The 20,418-nt window shown below is 52.8% G+C and overlaps 1 protein-coding gene across 1 annotated transcript in view; it reads left to right on the top strand.

Annotated features, from left to right (window-relative positions):
- GIPR (gastric inhibitory polypeptide receptor) overlaps positions 1-20,418 on the top strand; it is a 94,256-nt gene that overhangs the window by 48,011 nt on the left and 25,827 nt on the right. Inside the window, exons 6-7 of the mRNA XM_063950476.1 lie at positions 5,096-5,255; positions 6,027-6,087. Coding sequence (XP_063806546.1) covers positions 5,096-5,255; positions 6,027-6,087 — 221 coding nt within the window. The remainder of the gene's footprint in view (positions 1-5,095; positions 5,256-6,026; positions 6,088-20,418) is intronic.

Here is a 20,418-nt window from a genome sequence, read left to right as displayed (position 1 = left end):
CCAAGAGTATTCTTAAACAGAGCAATGGGAAATCCTGGCCTGCAAAACAACTTATAAACATAAAATAGGAATGAACCACTACCTGTGGTTCATAACAGTATCCCCTCCTTAAGGGTGAGCTCCGAGCACCCCATGACACCCACGGGGAACATGAACAGAAGAATAACATAAAATACCTAACTGACATGCAAAACAGGAATGAGCCACAGCCGTGGCTCATACCAGTACCCCCCCCCCCTTGAGGAGGGGTCAAAGGACCCCAAAATACAGACTATCCAAAACAAGGGATACAAAAAAAACCTGACACACTGGTCTAACAGACAAGAAAACAGAAACAAGCTGCAACAACAGCTTGTAACAGTGCCCTCCCCTTGACGGTGGCCACTGGACACAAGACAAGGAAAAAAAAATCTTTTCTTTTTTTTATCAAGGCAAGAGTCAAAAATTATTTCTTTTTCTTCTTCTTCTTTTTACAAAGCTCTTTAGGTCTGACCAAGGTAATTCCCCAAACATTGTCTGAACTGATGGTACCACCCAGCAAGGCTGCGTTCAAATCAGAGATAGGTTTCTTACCCTTGGGAGCTGAACTTTCAGGCAAAGTACTCCTATTAGAAGAAGAATTCAGAAAAGCACATCCTGCAGTCAAAACAACGGGCTGAGACTCTTGTGCCAAGTTTACAGTATTTGGTGGACTCTCAGCAGACAAGACGGGTGACTTAGAGGAACCTGAACCAATTTCTTTGGAACCATATCTTTTAATAATTGCATCACTGAATGCTGGGGGATCCTGAAGAATGGGATCTTCAGCTTTCATTAGGCTGGTCACCCACTCAAAAGGCTCTCCTCTAAAAGAATAAATCAGATAGAGCACAAGGTTTTCTGAAGTGATGCCCAGAAATGGTCTAGACAACATAATAATGTAATAGTGTTTGTAAAGTGCCAGAAATTGGGCTAAGTCCCCATCAAAGATTATGGATGTTGAGATATCAACAGAGTCAGGATCTGTTTCCTTCCCATCTGACTGACTGGAGTGCTTTGCTAGGACCTGGTCACTATTGACCTTACTCAAGGCTGAGACTCTCTGAACCCCACCCAGGGCAGTGACTTTCTGAACCCCACCCGGGGCAGTGACTTTCTGAACCCCACCCGGGGCAGTGACTTTCTGAACCCCACCCGGGGCAGTGGCCTCCGGGAACCCCGCTGGGGCAGTGGCCTCCGGGAACCCCGCTGGGGTCAGCACCTCGGATTCTTTTACTGGGACCGAGCCGTCGGCCTCCCCCACTGGGACCGAGCCATCGGCCTCCCTTTCTAAGTCGATAATTATCGAAACTTCTCCCGGGACTATGACTTCCGGGACTTTTTCTGAAGCTATAATCTTCAGCTCCTCCACAAATGCTATGCCTCTTAAGTTCTTTCCTGGGGAAGCGACCTCTAGACCCTTCTTTGAGGCTGCGTCTCTCGAGACCCCACTTGGGGATATTACTTCAAATATCCCTTCTGGGGTTTTGCTTCTCGAGTTCCCTTCTAGAACTATGGTTTTAGATACCCTTTCTGGGGTTGCGCTTTTCAAGTCCCTACCTGGGGTAACAGCTTCTGAGACCCCTTCTGGTATGGACACCTGAACTATAATATTTGATGTCCCTCTATAAGCTAGGGCATCGGGTACCGCTCCAGCACTCTGGGCATCGGGTACCACTCCAGCACTCTGGGCATCGGGTACCGCTCCAGCACTCTGGGCATCGGGTACCGCTCCAGCACTCTGGGCATCGGGTACCGCACCAAGATCCTGAGCATCGGGCACCTCTCCAGGACCCTGGGCAACGGGCATCACTCCAGGACCCTGGGCAACGGGCACCACTCCAAGACCCTGGGCAACGGGCACCACTCCAAGACCCTGGGCAACGGGCACCACTCCAGGGGCTTGCAACTCTGCTTCAACAGGAACCTCAAGAGAGGAGAGAAACATTCTCTTTTGATTCCTGAATCTATAATGGGGCTCCCTTGCCCAAGGACCCCAATTATAGGACAGAGAGCTTTTTAGTGTGGGTTGTGTGACAAGTACCTCTGCCACAGTAGAGACAGGAGTAGGTCTTGTATCCTGACTCAACTTGGCCAGAGGGCAAGACTTGTCACCACACTTTGGCTTGCGCAACTCACAGGTCTGCAGATAGTGGCCTAAACCCCCACAATATAAGCATAAGTTTAAGTTTCTGCGACGCAGACGCTCCTCTTCTGAGAGCCTGGGCCGCAGAAAACTTTTAAACCTTTTCTCTTCAATTAAACTAGAGGATTCTCTTGTCACCATACTGTGAACAAAAGTCTCTTTAGAGATAGATGTACTCTCAACGACTTCTGGCAAGATGAGCAAGATTTTAGTCAGAAGGTTTTGCAGTTGCTTTAGGGATTGCTGCAAAACTTCTAGTCGCTCTGGTCTCAAAGCACTGAAAGCAGAGTTCAGGGCTGCGAGAGATGCCTGCAGGGCTTGCATAGTAGACATAGGAGGATTTAAAACTAGACAAGACTAGACAAGGCAAGACTAGACTAGGCAAGACTAGACAAGACAAGACAAGACTAGACAAGGCAAGACTGAATTTTTAAGCTAAACAAAACAAGACTGGTTTTTTTCTTTTTTCTTTTTTTTAAACACCGGACTGGATTTTTTTTTAAAACACCGGACTGGATTCTAAACACCGGACTGGCTGGATTCTAAACACCGGGCTGGATTCTAAACACCGGACTGGATTCTGCACACTGAATTCTAGACAGGACTGGATTCTAAACACCGGATTGGATTCTGCACACTGAATTCTAGACAAGACTGGATTCTAGACTAGACACTGGACTGGGCCAAAAAAGAAAAAAATATTTATTTATTTTTTTGTGGTATGGCTGGTGATAATGTTAGGTTCCTGGTGCTCAGAACAAGGGAGATGTTATGAAGCGAGTCCAGAGCACCAGGACGTAATGCTGGGAAAGGGGAATGGAAAGGGAATAGCCCCTGGCGCTCCGTTGTCTCGCCCGTGCTGTCAGTACACTCTTGCGAGACTATGGTTGCTTGAGCCCATGGCAGCCGCGTTTGAAGGGCGGATTACGTCTGCCCAACTTCGATGCCCCCTCAGGTCTTAATGAGAGACAAAGAGTGAACCGAGACAGGGTGATAACAAGGGGCCCTCTAACTAAACAACAAGGCCAGGGGCTACTAACAAACCTAAAACCAAAGTATGTGCGGCTTGCCGCCAAAGGAAAAGAACAACAAAGGAAATGCTGACCACACGCCGACACAATACTTTTGTGTACCGGCGGTGACAGCATAAGCAGAACCCTCTGCAAAACACCAGTGACAGAAATAATAACGGAATACAGCGGCCTAGGCTGACGGACGCGGCAGAGCCGCTGCTCACGGAACCGGTACGAATACTGGCAAACAGACAGGAACCCCCAATGCTGCCGACACAGACTCTCAGAACTGGAGGACAGGCAGAATCCCAAACGACAGACCGGTGGACACCAAGAAGCCAGAAACTCGACCAGGCATAGGCAAAGCCACCGGACTTCTGGACAGGAACGCTTCACGGCAGGACACGGGATCAGACACAGGAATCGACACAGGGACTGACACAGGGACTGACACAGGAATCGACACAGGAAGCAGCTCGACAGACACTGCTACACAGGAGCTCAGGAACTGGCAGGTACGAGCTCAGAACTCAAGCAGACTGGAAACCTAGAAATATCACCAGCGTCTGTGAATTGCACTCAGCCAGCATATAACAGAGAGGCCTAATTAATAATGTCATGCAGCTGCCCTGTTGCATGACTCCAAACTGACAAGATGCAATTAGCAGCCAGGTGAGGCTGAACATATGGGAACAAGCTGCAATTATACAGACTCACCAGCGGTGGCAACCAAGAGTATTCTTAAACAGAGCAACGGGAAATCCTGGCCTGCAAAACAACTTATAAACATAAAATAGGAATGAACCACTACCTGTGGTTCATAACAGTATCCCCTCCTTAAGGGTGAGCTCCGAGCACCCCATGACACCCACGGGGAACATGAACAGAAGAATAACATAAAATACCTAACTGAAATGCAAAACAGGAATGAGCCACAGCCGTGGCTCATAACACTACCCTGCTGAGAGAGAGGGCGAGACGATTCGAGATCAGCATTAGAACAAAGAAAAGGGGGTCTGACGTCCTTGCTGAGAGAGAGGGTGAGACGAGGCGAGATCAGCATTAGCATAAGGAGAAGGGGGTCTGACTGCCCTGATGAGAGAGAGGGTGAGACAGGGTCAGATCAGCATTAGCAGAAGAAGAAAGGGGTCTGACTGCCCTGCTGAGAGAGAGGGTGAGATGGGGCGAGATCAGCACTAGCACAAGTAGAAGGGGGTTTGACTGCCCTGCTGAGAGGAGAGGGTGAGAGGGGACGAGATCAGCATTAGCACAATGGGAAGGTGGTCTGACTGCCCTGCTGAGAGAAAGGGTGAGACGGGTGAGATCAGCATTAGCACAAGGAGAAGGTGGTCTGATTGCCCTGCTGAAATGGAGAGGGTGAGAGGGGACGAGATCAACATTAGCACAATGGGAAGGTGGTCTGACTGCCCTGCTGAGAGAAAGGGTGAGACGGGTGAGATCAGCATTAGCACAAGGAGAAGGGGGTCTGACTGCCCTGCTGAGAGAGAGGGTGAGCTGGGCGAGATCAGCATTAGCACAAGGAGAAGGTGGTCTGATTGCCCTGCTGACAGAGAGGGTGAGACAGGGCAAGATCAGCATTAGCACAAGGAGAAGTTGGGCTGACTGCCCTGATGAGAGAGAGGGTGAGACGGGGCGAGATCAGCAGAGGAAATACCACATGGTGCCCCCCCCCCATTCCTGACTGTAACCAAACTACACACTATAACCCGGATTGTTACCATGATGATGATAAAGTAGAGTACACAGAGAGAACTGCAGTCACATCTTATGATGCAGCGCCACCTACTGTTGCTCCTGTATAGTTTCCAAGCAACACTTAGCCTGTAGCTGTTGTTACACTTCATTAATGTTGTGTAGTATCACTGTGTTACATTGTGTATTTCTGTGTATCTCTCAGACACTGGTAGGTTGTCGTGTGGCTCAGACCATCACACAGTACTGTGTAGCTGCTAATTACTACTGGCTGCTGGTGGAAGGACTGTACTTACACAACCTTCTGCTCATGCTGTCCTTCTCAGAAGAAGCTGCGCTGCCACGATACGCGGTGCTGGGCTGGGGTAAGTGCGTCTTTCCTGTGTCCCCATCACTTCTATGTTGGATTTTGCATGGTGAGGGTTGTGTGTTTCTTCCATTGCACTAAACTGGGGAGACAAAACCAACTCTCCTGTTATTTGCACAAGCAGGTGTGTTCTCTTACATCTTTGCTCCGTGCTTTACAAGTCACGGGGTGTAGTATGGTATGCCGGTGGCCGGGCTCCCGGCGACCAGCATACCGGCGCCGGGAGCCCGACCGTCGGCATACCGACAGCATGGCGAGCGCAAATGAGCCCCTTGCGGGCTCGCTGCGCTTGCCACGCTGCGGGCACGGTGGCACGCTGCGGGCACGGTGGTGCGCTACGCGCGCCATGCTATTTTATTCTCCCTCCAGGGGGTCGTGGAACCCCACGAGGGAGAAAAAGTGTCGGTATGTCGGCTGTCGGGATTCCGGCGCCGGTATACTGTGCGCCGGGATCCCGACAGTCGGCATACTGAAGACCACCCCAAGTCACGTTACACATAACGCGTGAGTGCCGTGTGACTTGATAACGACGAGCATCTTTTTTTGCAATTTTTTCAACGAAAATGCGTCTTAGACGCAATGTAATGTAATAGGACGCACAAGCAGCTTCTGCTGATTCAAATAATATGCGGCATGCCTGTATTCTGTGTGACTGACACTGTATCTGCATACAAAATGCTCTGCTACAGTGTCTTCATGGAAAACTGTAACGTGGCATTTCAGATGCAGATACAGTCATTTTACCTGTGTGCAATGTTGTTTGTTTCAGGTGCCCCTGTTCTGTTTGTGATCCCGTGGGTGGTTGTGAGACAGCTCTATGAAAACACACAGTGAGTGCAACACACGTTCAGTCTGCAGAATGTAAGGTCGCCCCTTCCCAGGTACTAGCACCCCGACCTCCCAGTGCGGGGGTCACATAATGAGACCCTTCAGTAAACTCCTTTCTTATAGGCAAGGGACCAAGGATCATAGGACATATCTATCTTTCTATCTATCTATCTATCTATCTATCTATCTATCTATCTATCTATCTATCTATCTATCTATCTATCCTCTGAGTAGCCTCTGTTCCAGCGATGCCTACAGTGGTGCGAGTAGAAAAAATGTCTTATAGGTACTGTGTGCGCGTGCCAAAAAATGGGTGTGGCCAAATGCCACATGGGCGTGGCCAATGAAAATGGGGGCGTGATACACGTATGGGGGGGGGCAGATACACATATGACCCCAATAGTGCCAGACACACGTTACCCCACAGTGCCAGATACACAAATGCCCCCCAGTGCCAGATATACATTGCCCCACAGTGCCAGATATATATTGCCCCACAGTGCCAGATATACATTGCCCCCCAGTGCCAGATACACATGTCCCTCCAGTGCCAGATATGCCCCCAGTGCCAGATACACATGTCCCCCCCAGTGCCAGATACACATGTCCCCCCCCCAGTGCCAGATACACATGTCCCCCCAGTGCCAGATACACATGTCCCCCCAGTGCCAGATATGCCCCCAGTGCCAGATACACATGTCCCCCCCAGTGCCAGGTATGCCCCCAGTGCCAGGTACACATGTCCCCCCCAGTGCCAGGTATGCCCCCAGTGCCAGGTACACATGTCCCCCCAGTGCCAGATATGCCCCCAGTGCAGATACACATGTCCCCCCCAGTGCCAGGTATGCCCCCAGTGCCAGATACACATGTCCCCCCAGTGCCAGATATGCCCCCAGTGCAGATACACATGTCCCCCCAGTGCCAGATATGCCCCCAGTGCCAGATACACATGTCCCCCCAGTGCCAGATATGCCCCCAGTGCCAGATACACATGTCCCCCCAGTGCCAGATATGCCCCCAGTGCCAGATACACATGTCCCCACAGTGCCAGATATTCCCCCAGTGCCAGATACACATGTCCCCGCAGTGCCAGATATTCCCCCAGTGCCAGATACACATGTCCCCCCAGTGCCAGATATGCCCCCAGTGCCAGATACACATGTCCCCCCAGTGCCAGATATGCCCCCAGTGCCAGATACACATGTCCCCCCAGTGCCAGATATGCCCCCAGTGCCAGATACACATGTCCCCGCAGTGCCAGATATGCCCCCAGTGCCAGATACACATGTCTCCCCAGTGCCAGATATGCCCCCAGTGCCAGATATGAACCCAGTGCCAGGTACACATGTCCCCCCAGTGCCAGAAATGCCCCCAGTGCCAGGTACACATGTCCCCCCAGTGCCAGAAATGCCCCCAGTGCCAGATACACATGTCCCCCCAGTGCCAGATATGCCCCCAGTGCCAGATACACATGTCCCCCTGTGCCAGATACACATGTCCCCCCAGTGCCAGATATGCCCCCAGTGCCAGATACACATGTCCCCCCAGTGCCAGATATGCCCCCAGTGCCAGATACACATGTCCCCCCAGTGCCAGATATGCCCCCAGTGCCAGATACACATGTCCTCCCAGTGCCAGATACACATGTCCCCCTGTGCCAGATACACATGTCCCCCCAGTGCCAGATACACATGCCCCCCCAGTGCCAGATATGCCCCCAGTGCCAGATACACATGTCCCCCCAGTGCCAGAAATGCCCCCAGTACCAGATACACATGTCCTCCCAGTGCCAGATATGCCCCCAGTGCCAGATACACATGTCCCCCCAGTGCCAGATATGCCCCCAGTGCCAGATACACATGTCCCCCTGTGCCAGATACACATGTCCCCCCAGTGCCAGATATGCCCCCAGTGCCAGATACACATGTCCCCCCAGTGCCAGATATGCTCCCAGTGCCAGATACACATGTCCCCCCAGTGCCAGATATGCCCCCAGTGCCAGATACACATGTCCTCCCAGTGCCAGATATGCCCCCAGTACCAGAAATACATGGCCCCGCAGTACCAGATATGCCCCCAGTGCCAGATACACATGTCCCCCCAGTGCCAGATATGCCCCCAATGCTAGATATGCCCCCAGTGCCAGATACACATGTCCCCCCAGTGCCAGATATGCCCCCAATGCTAGATATGCCCCCAGTGCCAGATACACATGTCCTCACAGTGCCAGATATGCCCCCAATGCTAGATATGCCCCCAGTGCCAGATACACATGTCCTCACAGTGCCCCCCCCCCTGCTGCTTACCACTGCTGCTGTCCTGTGTGTGAGGTGCGCTCTCCTCCCCTCACAGCAGCAGTGCGATGAGCAGGAGCGGAGGGAGGGAGAGAGAGAGCGGCGGTCCGGCGGCGGTGGGTACGGCATGCCCACGGCGAAATTCTTAAGGGTACGCGCCCACTTGCACTGCTGGATGCCTAACACGGCTGAAGTCCCCGCTAATTACTAGTGACGGAACGTTACGCGGCAGTGTTGGGTAGTTCGCATCACACTTGCGCACTGCTGGAGGGAACGCAGCGCAGATAAATTCCTCTTCACAACCCATCTCTCCTCCAGATAGGAATGAGTGGGGCTCTGAAAACCAACCCCATCTGAGATGACACAGGTTCCTGCAGGCACCACGGAAACTCATTTTTCAGTGTTAGCTGAATACTATTGGGCCCCTCATACATAATGAATGAACCCACTACTGAAAGCACCGGCTTATTGGCGAGGAGGAATTGGCTCCTTAATGTTGTGACTCGGCGTCAGAGTGGTGAGGGTTCCAAGGGCCTAATTCAGACCTGATCGCAGCAGCAAAATTGTTCTCTAATGGGCAAAACCATGGGCACTGCAGGTGGGGCGGATGTAACATGTGCAGAACACATTACATCTTCTCCCCCCACCCCCCTCTCCTCTGCACTGCACATGGTTTTGTCCATTAGAGAACAATTTTGCTGCAGCGATCAGATCTGAATTAGGCCCCAAGCGCGCTTTCCGTTCATCAACCACTGTACCAGAGGAATCACCGGTGATCCAGGGCAATTGTTTAAGGGGAGAGAACTTGGCGGCACTGGTGAACTGACATGTGCTGCATACCGGGGGTATTGTGATTCCTGGAGTGAAGTGTGAGCTGCGCGGCTCCGGGGTGGGGGTTCCTCTCCTCACTCCTTCATTATGTGCTGCTTTGGAGCTTACCTCATAACTGAGCCACGTGTAAGTAGTTCTGGGGCATGGCTGGGGGCAGACAGATCTCCCATCACTCTCTATAGAGCCAGCCAGAGCTCCCATCACTCTATAGAGCCAGCCAGAGCTCCCATCACTCTATAGAGCCAGCCAGAGCTCCCGTCACTCTATAGAGCCAGCCAGAGCTCCCATCACTCTATAGAGCCAGCCTGATCTCCCATCACTCTATAGACACATCCAGAGCTCCCATCACTCTATAGAGCCAGCAGAGCTCCCATCACTCTATAGAGCCAGCCAGAGCTCCCATCACTCTATAGAGCCAGCCAGAGCTCCCATCACTCTCTATAGACCCAGCCAGAGCTCCCATCACTCTCTATAGACCCAGCCAGAGCTCCCATCACTCTCTATAGACCCAGCCAGAGCTCCCATCACTCTCTATAGACCCAGCCAGATCTCCATCACTCTCTATAGACCCAGCCAGATCTGCCATCACTCTATATAGACCCAGCCAGAGCTCCCATCACTCTCTATAGACCCAGCCAGATCTGCCATCACTCTATATACCCAGCCAGATCTCCCATCACTCTCTATAGACCCAGCCAGAGCTCCCATCACTCTCTATAGACCCAGCCAAAGGGGTTCAGTATGGTATGCCGGCGGCCGGGCTCCCGGCGACCAGCATACCGGCGGCTTACCAACAGTGTGGCGAGCGCAAATGAGCCCCTTGCGGGCTCGCTGCGCTCGCCACGCTACGGGCACGCTATTTTATTCTCCCTCCAGGGGGGTCGTGGACCCCCACGAGGGAGAATAAGTGTCGGTATGCCGGCTGTCGGGATACTGTGCGCCAGGATCCCGTCAGTCGGCATACTGAAGACCACCCAGCCAGAGCTCCAATCACTCTCTATAGACCCAGCCAGATCTGCCATCACTCTCTATAGACCCAGCCAGAGCTCCCATCACTCTCTATAGACACAGCCAGAGCTCCCATCACTCTCAAAAGACCCAGCCAGATCTCCCATCACTCTCTATAGACCCAGCCAGATCTCCCATCACTCTCTATATACCCAGCCAGAGCTCCCATCACTCTATAGACCCAGCCAGAGCTCCCATCACTCTCTATAGACCCAGCCAGATCTCCCATCACTCTCTATAGACCCAGCCAGATCTCCCATCACTCTCTATAGACCCAGCCAGATCTCCCATCACTCTCTATAGACCCAGCCAGAGCTCCCATCACTCTCTATAGACCCAGCCAGAGCTCCCATCACTCTCTATAGACCCACCCAGATCTGCCATCACTCTCTATAGACCTAGCCAGAGCTCCCATTACTCTCTATAGACCCAGCCAAATCTCCCATCACTCTCTATAGACCCAGCCAGAGCTCCCATCACTCTCTGTAGACCCAGCCAGAGCTCCCATCACTCTATAGAGCCAGCCAGAGCTCCCATCACTCTATAGAGCCAGCCAGATCTGCCATCACTCTCTATAGACCCAGCCAGATCTGCCATCACTCTCTATAGGCCCAGCCAGAGCTCCCATCACTCTCTATAGACTCAGCCAGATCTCCCATCACTCTCTATAGACCCAGCCAGAGCTCCCATCACTCTCTATAGACCCAGCCAGATCTGCCATCACTCTCTATAGACCCAGCCAGAGCTCCCATCACTCTCTATAGACCCAGCCAGAGCACCCATCACTCTCTATAGACCCAGCCTGATCTCCATCACTCTCTATAGACCCAGTCAGAGCTCCCATCACTCTCTATAGACTCAGCCAGATCTCCCATCACTCTCTATAGACCCAGCCAGAGAACCCATCACTCTCTATAGACCCAGCCAGATCTGCCATCACTCTCTATAGACCCAGCCAGAGCTCCCATCACTCTCTATATACCCAGCCAGAGCTCCCATCACTCTATAGACTTAGCCAGATCTCCCATCACTCTCTATAGACCCATCCAGATCCCCCATCACTCTCTATATACCCAGCCAGAGCTCCCATCACTCTATAGACCTAGCCAGATCTCCCATCACTCTCTATAGACCCATCCAGATCTCCCATCACTCTCTATAGACCCAGCCAGAGCTCCCATCACTCTCTATAGACCCAGCCAGAGCTCCCATCACTCTCTATAGACCCAGCCAGAGCTCCAATCACTCTCTATAGACCCAGCCAGAGCTCCCATCACTCTCTATAGACCCAGCCAGAGCTCCCATCACTCTATATAGACCCAGCCAGAGCTCCCATCACTCTCTATAGACCCACCCAGATCTGCCATCACTCTCTATAGACACAGCCAGAGCTCCCATCACTCTATAGAGCCAGCCAGATCTCCTATCACTCTCTATAGACCCAGCCAGAGCTCCCATCACTCTATAGAGCCAGCCAGAGCTCCCATCACTCTATATAGCCAGCCAGAGCTCCCATCACTCTATAGAGCCAGCCAGAGCTCCCATCACTCTATAGAGCCAGCCAGAGCTCCCATCACTCTATAGAGCCAGCCAGAGCTCCAATCACTCTATAGAGCCAGCCAGAGCTCCCATCACTCTCTATAGACCCAGCCAGAGCTCCCATCACTCTATAGAGCCAGCCAGAGCTCCCATCACTCTCTATAGAGCCAGCCAGAGCTCCCATCACTCTATAGACCCAGCCAGATCTGCCATCACTCTATAGAGCCAGCCAAAGCTCCCATCACTCTATAGAGCCAGCCAGAGCTCCCATCACTCTATAGAGCCAGCCAGAGCTCCCATCACTCTCTATAGAGCCAGCCAGAGCTCCCATCACTCTCTATAGACCCAGCCAGAGCTCCCATCACTCTCTATAGAGCCAGCCAGAGCTCCCATCACTCTCTATAGAGCCAGCCAGAGCTCCCATCACTCTCTATAGACCCAGCCAGAGCTCCCATCACTCTCTATAGAGCCAGCCAGAGCTCCAATCACTCTATAGAGCCCGCCAGAGCTCCCATCCCTCTCTATAGACCCAGCCAGAGCTCCCATCACTCTATAGAGCCAGCCAGAGCTCCCATCAATCTATAGAGCCAGCCAGAGCTCCCATCACTCTATAGACCCAGCCAGAGCTCCCATCACTCTCTATAGAGCCAGCCAGAGCTCCCATCACTCTCTATAGAGCCAGCCAGAGCTCCCATCACTCTCTATAGACCCAGCCAGAGCTCCCATCACTCTATAGAGCCAGCCAGAGCTCCCATCACTCTATAGAGCCAGCCAGATCTCCCATCACTCTCTATAGACCCAGCCAGAGCTCCCATCACTCTATAGAGCCAGCCAGAGCTCCCATCACTCTATAGAGCCAGCCAGATCTCCCATCACTCTCTATAGACCCAGCCAGAGCTCCCATCACTCTCTATAGACCCAGCCAGAGCTCCCATCACTCTCTATAGACCCAGCCAGAGGGGTTCAGTATGGTATGCCGGTGGCCGGGCTCCCGGCGACCAGCATACCGGCGCCAGGAGCCCGACCGCCGGCTTACCAACAGTGTGGCGAGCGCAAATGAGCCCCTTGCGGGCTCGCTGCGCTCGCCACGCTACGGGCACGCTTTTTTGTTCTCCCTCCAGGGGGGTCGTGGACCCCCACGAGGGAGAATAAGTGTCGGTATGCCGGCTGTCGGGACACTGTGCGCCAGGATCCCGTCAGTCGGCATACTGAAGACCACCCAGCCAGAGCTCCCATCACTCTCTATAGACCCAGCCAGATCTGCCATCACTCTCTATAGACCCAGCCAGAGCTCCCATCACTCTCTATAGACCCAGCCAGATCTGCCATCACTCTCTATAGACCCAGCCAGAGCTCCCATCACTCTCAAAAGACCCAGCCAGATCTCCCATCACTCTCTATAGACCCAGCCAGATCCCCCATCACTCTCTATATACCCAGCCAGAGCTCCCATCACTCTATAGACCTAGCCAGATCTCCCATCACTCTCTACAGACCCATCCAGATCTCCCATTACTCTCTGTAGACCCAGACAGATCTGCCATCACTCTCTATAGACCCACCCAGATCTGCCATCACTCTCTATAGACCCACCCAGATCTGCCATCACTCTCTATAGACCCAGCCAGATCTCCCATCACTCTCTATAGACCCAGACAGATCTCCCATCACTCTCTATAGACCCAGCCAGATCTCCCATCACTCTCTATTAACCCAGCCAGAGCTCCCATCACTCTCTATAGACCCAGCCAGAGCTCCCATCACTCTCTATAGACCCAGCCAGAGCTCCCATCACTCTCTCTAGACCCAGCCAGAGCTCCCATCACTCTCTATAGACCCAGCCAGAGCTCCCATCACTCTCTATAGACACAGCCAGAGCTCCCATCACTCTCTATAGACCCAGCCAGAGCTCCCATCACTCTATAGACCCAGCCAGATCTGCCATCACTCTCTATAGACACAGCCAGATCTCCCATCACTCTCTATAGACCCAGCCAGATCTGCCATCACTCTCTATAGACCCAGCCAGATCTGCCATCACTCTCTATAGACCCAGCCAGAGCTCCCATCACTCTCTATAGACACAGCCAGAGCTCCCATCACTCTCTATAGACCCAGCCAGAGCTCCCATCACTCTCTATAGACCCAGCCAGATCTGCCATCACTCTCTCTAGACCCAGCCAGAGCTCCCATCACTCTCTATAGACCCAGCCAGAGCTCCCATCACTCTCTATAGACACAGCCAGAGCTCCCATCACTCTCTATAGACCCAGCCAGATCTGCCATCACTCTCTATAGACACAGCCAGAGCTCCCATCACTCTATAGACCCAACCAGATCTGCCATCACTCTCTATAGACCCAGCCAGATCCCCCATCACTCTCTATATACCCAGCCAGATCCCCAATCACTCTCTATAGACCCAGCCAGATCTCCCATCACTCTCTATAGACCCAGCCAGATCCCCCATCACTCTCTATATACCCAGCCAGATCCCCCATCACTCTCTATAGACCCAGCCAGATCTCCCATCACTCTCTATAGACCCAGCCAGAGCTCCCATCACTCTCTATAGACCCAGCCAGATCTCCCATCACTCTCTATAGACTCAGCCAGAGCTCCCATCACTCTCAATAGACCCAGCCAGATTTCCCATCACTCTCTATAGACCCAGCCAGATCCCCCATCACTCTCTATATACCCAGCCAGAGCTCCCATCACTCTATAGACCTAGCCAGATCTCCCATCACTCTCTATAGACCCATCCAGATCTCCCATTACTCTCTATAGACCCAGCAAGATCTGCCATGACTCTCTATAGACCCAGCCAGATCTGCCATCACTCTCTATAGACCCAGCCAGATCTCCCATCACTCTCTATAGACCCAGCCAGATCTCCCATCACTCTCTATTGACCCAGCCAGATCTCCCATCACTCTCTATAGACCCAGCCAGAGCTCCCATCACTCTCTATAGACCCAGCCAGAGCTCCCATCACTCTCTATAGACCCAGCCAGAGCTCCCATCACTCTCTAGAGACCCAGCCAGAGCTCCCATCACTCTCTCTAGACCCAGCCAGAGCTCCCATCACTCTCTGTAGACACAGCCAGAGCTCCCATCACTCTCTGTAGACCCAGCCAGAGCTCCCATCACTCTCTATAGACCCAGCGAGATCTGCCATCACTCTCTATAGACACAGCCAGAGCTCCCATCACTCTATAGACCCAACCAGATCTGCCATCACTCTCTATAGACCCAGCCAGATCCCCCATCACTCTCTATATACCCAGCCAGATCCCCCATCACTCTCTATAGACCCAGCCAGATCTCCCATCACTCTCTATAGACCCAGCCAGATCCCCAATCACTCTCTATATACCCAGCCAGATCTCCCATCACTCTCTATAGACCCAGCCAGAGCTCCCATCACTCTCTATAGACCCAGCCAGAGCTCCCATCACTCTCTATAGACCCAGCTAGAGCTCCCATCACTCTCTATAGACCCAGCCAGAGCTCCCATCACTCTCTATAGACCCAGCCAGAGCTCCCATCACTCTCTATAGACCCACCCAGATCTGCCATCACTCTCTATAGACACAGCCAGAGCTCCCATCACTCTATAGAGCCGGTCAGATCTCCCATCACTCTCTATAGACCCAGCCAGAGCTCCCATCACTCTATAGAGCCAGCCAGAGCTCCCATCACTCTATAGAGCCAGCCAGAGCTCCCATCACTCTATAGAGCCAGCCAGATCTGCCATCACTCTCTATAGACCCAGCCAGATCTGCCATCACTCTCTATAGACCCAGCCAGAGCTCCCATCACTCTCTATAGACTCAGCCAGATCTCCCATCACTCTCTATAGACCCAGCCAGATCTGCCACCACTCTCTATAGACCCAGCCAGAGCTCCCATCACTCTCTATAGACCCAGCCAGATCTGCCATCACTCTCTATAGACCCAGCCAGATCTCCCATCACTCTCTATAGACCCAGCCAAATCTCCCATCACTCTCTATAGACCCAGCCAGAGCTCCTATCACTCTTTATAGACCCAGCCTGATCTCCATCACTCTCTATAGACCCAGCCAGATCTGCCACCACTCTCTATAGACCCAGCCTGATCTCCCATCACTCTCTATAGACCCAGCCAGAGCTCCCATCACTCTCTATAGACCCAGCCAGAGCTCCAATCACTCTCTATAGACCCAGCCAGAGCTCCCATCACTCTCTATAGACCCAGCCAGAGCTCCCATCACTCTATATAGACCCAGCCAGAGCTCCCATCACTCTCTATAGACCCACCCAGATCTGCCATCACTCTCTATAGACACAGCCAGAGCTCCCATCACTCTATAGAGCCAGCCAGATCTCCTATCACTCTCTATAGACCCAGCCAGAGCTCCCATCACTCTATAGAGCCAGCCAGAGCTCCCATCACTCTATATAGCCAGCCAGAGCTCCCATCACTCTATAGAGCCAGCCAGAGCTCCCATCACTCTATAGAGCCAGCCAGAGCTCCCATCACTCTCTATAGAGCCAGCCAGAGCTCCCATCACTCTATAGAGCCAGCCAGAGCTCCCATCACTCTCTATAGAGCCAGCCAGAGCTCCCATCACTCTCTATAGACCCAGCCAGAGCTCCCATCACTCTCTATAGAGCCAGCCAGAGCTCCCATCACTCTCTATAGAGCCAGCCAGAGCTCCCATCACTCTCTATAGACCCAGCCAGAGCTCCCATCACTCTCTATAGAGCCAGCCAGAGCTCCAATCACTCTATAGAGCCCGCCAGAGCTCCCATCCCTCTCTATAGACCCAGCCAGAGCTCCCATCACTCTATAGAGCCAGCCAGAGCTCCCATCAATCTATAGAGCCAGCCAGAGCTCCCATCACTCTATAGACCCAGCCAGAGCTCCCATCACTCTCTATAGAGCCAGCCAGAGCTCCCATCACTCTCTATAGAGCCAGCCAGAGCTCCCATCACTCTCTATAGACCCAGCCAGAGCTCCCATCACTCTATAGAGCCAGCCAGAGCTCCCATCACTCTATAGAGCCAGCCAGATCTCCCATCACTCTCTATAGACCCAGCCAGAGCTCCCATCACTCTATAGAGCCAGCCAGAGCTCCCATCACTCTATAGAGCCAGCCAGATCTCCCATCACTCTCTATAGACCCAGCCAGAGCTCCCATCACTCTCTATAGACCCAGCCAGAGCTCCCATCACTCTCTATAGACCCAGCCAGAGGGGTTCAGTATGGTATGCCGGTGGCCGGGCTCCCGGCGACCAGCATACCGGCGCCAGGAGCCCGACCGCCGGCTTACCAACAGTGTGGCGAGCGCAAATGAGCCCCTTGCGGGCTCGCTGCGCTCGCCACGCTACGGGCACGCTTTTTTGTTCTCCCTCCAGGGGGGTCGTGGACCCCCACGAGGGAGAATAAGTGTCGGTATGCCGGCTGTCGGGACACTGTGCGCCAGGATCCCGTCAGTCGGCATACTGAAGACCACCCAGCCAGAGCTCCCATCACTCTCTATAGACCCAGCCAGATCTGCCATCACTCTCTATAGACCCAGCCAGAGCTCCCATCACTCTCTATAGACCCAGCCAGATCTGCCATCACTCTCTATAGACCCAGCCAGAGCTCCCATCACTCTCAAAAGACCCAGCCAGATCTCCCATCACTCTCTATAGACCCAGCCAGATCCCCCATCACTCTCTATATACCCAGCCAGAGCTCCCATCACTCTATAGACCTAGCCAGATCTCCCATCACTCTCTACAGACCCATCCAGATCTCCCATTACTCTCTGTAGACCCAGACAGATCTGCCATCACTCTCTATAGACCCACCCAGATCTGCCATCACTCTCTATAGACCCACCCAGATCTGCCATCACTCTCTATAGACCCAGCCAGATCTCCCATCACTCTCTATAGACCCAGACAGATCTCCCATCACTCTCTATAGACCCAGCCAGATCTCCCATCACTCTCTATTAACCCAGCCAGAGCTCCCATCACTCTCTATAGACCCAGCCAGAGCTCCCATCACTCTCTATAGACCCAGCCAGAGCTCCCATCACTCTCTCTAGACCCAGCCAGAGCTCCCATCACTCTCTATAGACCCAGCCAGAGCTCCCATCACTCTCTATAGACACAGCCAGAGCTCCCATCACTCTCTATAGACCCAGCCAGAGCTCCCATCACTCTATAGACCCAGCCAGATCTGCCATCACTCTCTATAGACACAGCCAGATCTCCCATCACTCTCTATAGACCCAGCCAGATCTGCCATCACTCTCTATAGACCCAGCCAGATCTGCCATCACTCTCTATAGACCCAGCCAGAGCTCCCATCACTCTCTATAGACACAGCCAGAGCTCCCATCACTCTCTATAGACCCAGCCAGAGCTCCCATCACTCTCTATAGACCCAGCCAGATCTGCCATCACTCTCTCTAGACCCAGCCAGAGCTCCCATCACTCTCTATAGACCCAGCCAGAGCTCCCATCACTCTCTATAGACACAGCCAGAGCTCCCATCACTCTCTATAGACCCAGCCAGATCTGCCATCACTCTCTATAGACACAGCCAGAGCTCCCATCACTCTATAGACCCAACCAGATCTGCCATCACTCTCTATAGACCCAGCCAGATCCCCCATCACTCTCTATATACCCAGCCAGATCCCCAATCACTCTCTATAGACCCAGCCAGATCTCCCATCACTCTCTATAGACCCAGCCAGATCCCCCATCACTCTCTATATACCCAGCCAGATCCCCCATCACTCTCTATAGACCCAGCCAGATCTCCCATCACTCTCTATAGACCCAGCCAGAGCTCCCATCACTCTCTATAGACCCAGCCAGATCTCCCATCACTCTCTATAGACTCAGCCAGAGCTCCCATCACTCTCAATAGACCCAGCCAGATTTCCCATCACTCTCTATAGACCCAGCCAGATCCCCCATCACTCTCTATATACCCAGCCAGAGCTCCCATCACTCTATAGACCTAGCCAGATCTCCCATCACTCTCTATAGACCCATCCAGATCTCCCATTACTCTCTATAGACCCAGCAAGATCTGCCATGACTCTCTATAGACCCAGCCAGATCTGCCATCACTCTCTATAGACCCAGCCAGATCTCCCATCACTCTCTATAGACCCAGCCAGATCTCCCATCACTCTCTATTGACCCAGCCAGATCTCCCATCACTCTCTATAGACCCAGCCAGAGCTCCCATCACTCTCTATAGACCCAGCCAGAGCTCCCATCACTCTCTATAGACCCAGCCAGAGCTCCCATCACTCTCTAGAGACCCAGCCAGAGCTCCCATCACTCTCTCTAGACCCAGCCAGAGCTCCCATCACTCTCTGTAGACACAGCCAGAGCTCCCATCACTCTCTGTAGACCCAGCCAGAGCTCCCATCACTCTCTATAGACCCAGCGAGATCTGCCATCACTCTCTATAGACACAGCCAGAGCTCCCATCACTCTATAGACCCAACCAGATCTGCCATCACTCTCTATAGACCCAGCCAGATCCCCCATCACTCTCTATATACCCAGCCAGATCCCCCATCACTCTCTATAGACCCAGCCAGATCTCCCATCACTCTCTATAGACCCAGCCAGATCCCCAATCACTCTCTATATACCCAGCCAGATCCCTCATCACTCTCTATAGACCCAGCCAGATCTCCCATCACTCTCTATAGACCCAGCCAGAGCTCCCATCACTCTCTATAGACCCAGCCAGATCTCCCATCACTCTCTATAGACCCAGCCAGAGCTCCCATCACTCTCAATAGACCCAGCCAGATTTCCCATCACTCTCTATAGACCCAGCCAGATCCCCCATCACTCTCTATATACCCAGCCAGAGCTCCCATCACCCTATAGACCTAGCCAGATCTCCCATCACTCTCTATAGACCCATCCAGATCTCCCATTACTCTCTATAGACCCAGCCAGATCTGCCATGACTCTCTATAGACCCAGCCAGATCTGCCATCACTCTCTATAGACCCAGCCAGATCTCCCATCACTCTCTATAGACCCAGCCAGATCTCCCATCACTCTCTATAGACCCAGCCAGATCTCCCATCACTCTCTATAGACCCAGCCAGAGCTCCCATCACTCTCTATAGACCCAGCCAGAGCTCCCATCACTCTCTATAGACCCAGCTAGAGCTCCCATCACTCTCTATAGACCCAGCCAGAGCTCCCATCACTCTCTATAGACCCAGCCAGAGCTCCCATCACTCTCTATAGACCCACCCAGATCTGCCATCACTCTCTATAGACACAGCCAGAGTTCCCATCACTCTATAGAGCCGGTCAGATCTCCCATCACTCTCTATAGACCCAGCCAGAGCTCCCATCACTCTATAGAGCCAGCCAGAGCTCCCATCACTCTATAGAGCCAGCCAGAGCTCCCATCACTCTATAGAGCCAGCCAGATCTGCCATCACTCTCTATAGACCCAGCCAGATCTGCCATCACTCTCTATAGACCCAGCCAGAGCTCCCATCACTCTCTATAGACTCAGCCAGATCTCCCATCACTCTCTATAGACCCAGCCAGATCTGCCACCACTCTCTATAGACCCAGCCAGAGCTCCCATCACTCTCTATAGACCCAGCCAGATCTGCCA

The sequence above is a fragment of the Pseudophryne corroboree genome (assembly GCF_028390025.1).
Source record: "Pseudophryne corroboree isolate aPseCor3 chromosome 8 unlocalized genomic scaffold, aPseCor3.hap2 SUPER_8_unloc_4, whole genome shotgun sequence".
In the NCBI taxonomy this organism is placed as follows: domain Eukaryota; kingdom Metazoa; phylum Chordata; class Amphibia; order Anura; family Myobatrachidae; genus Pseudophryne; species Pseudophryne corroboree.
This window is presented reverse-complemented; position numbering and strand designations above follow the sequence as displayed.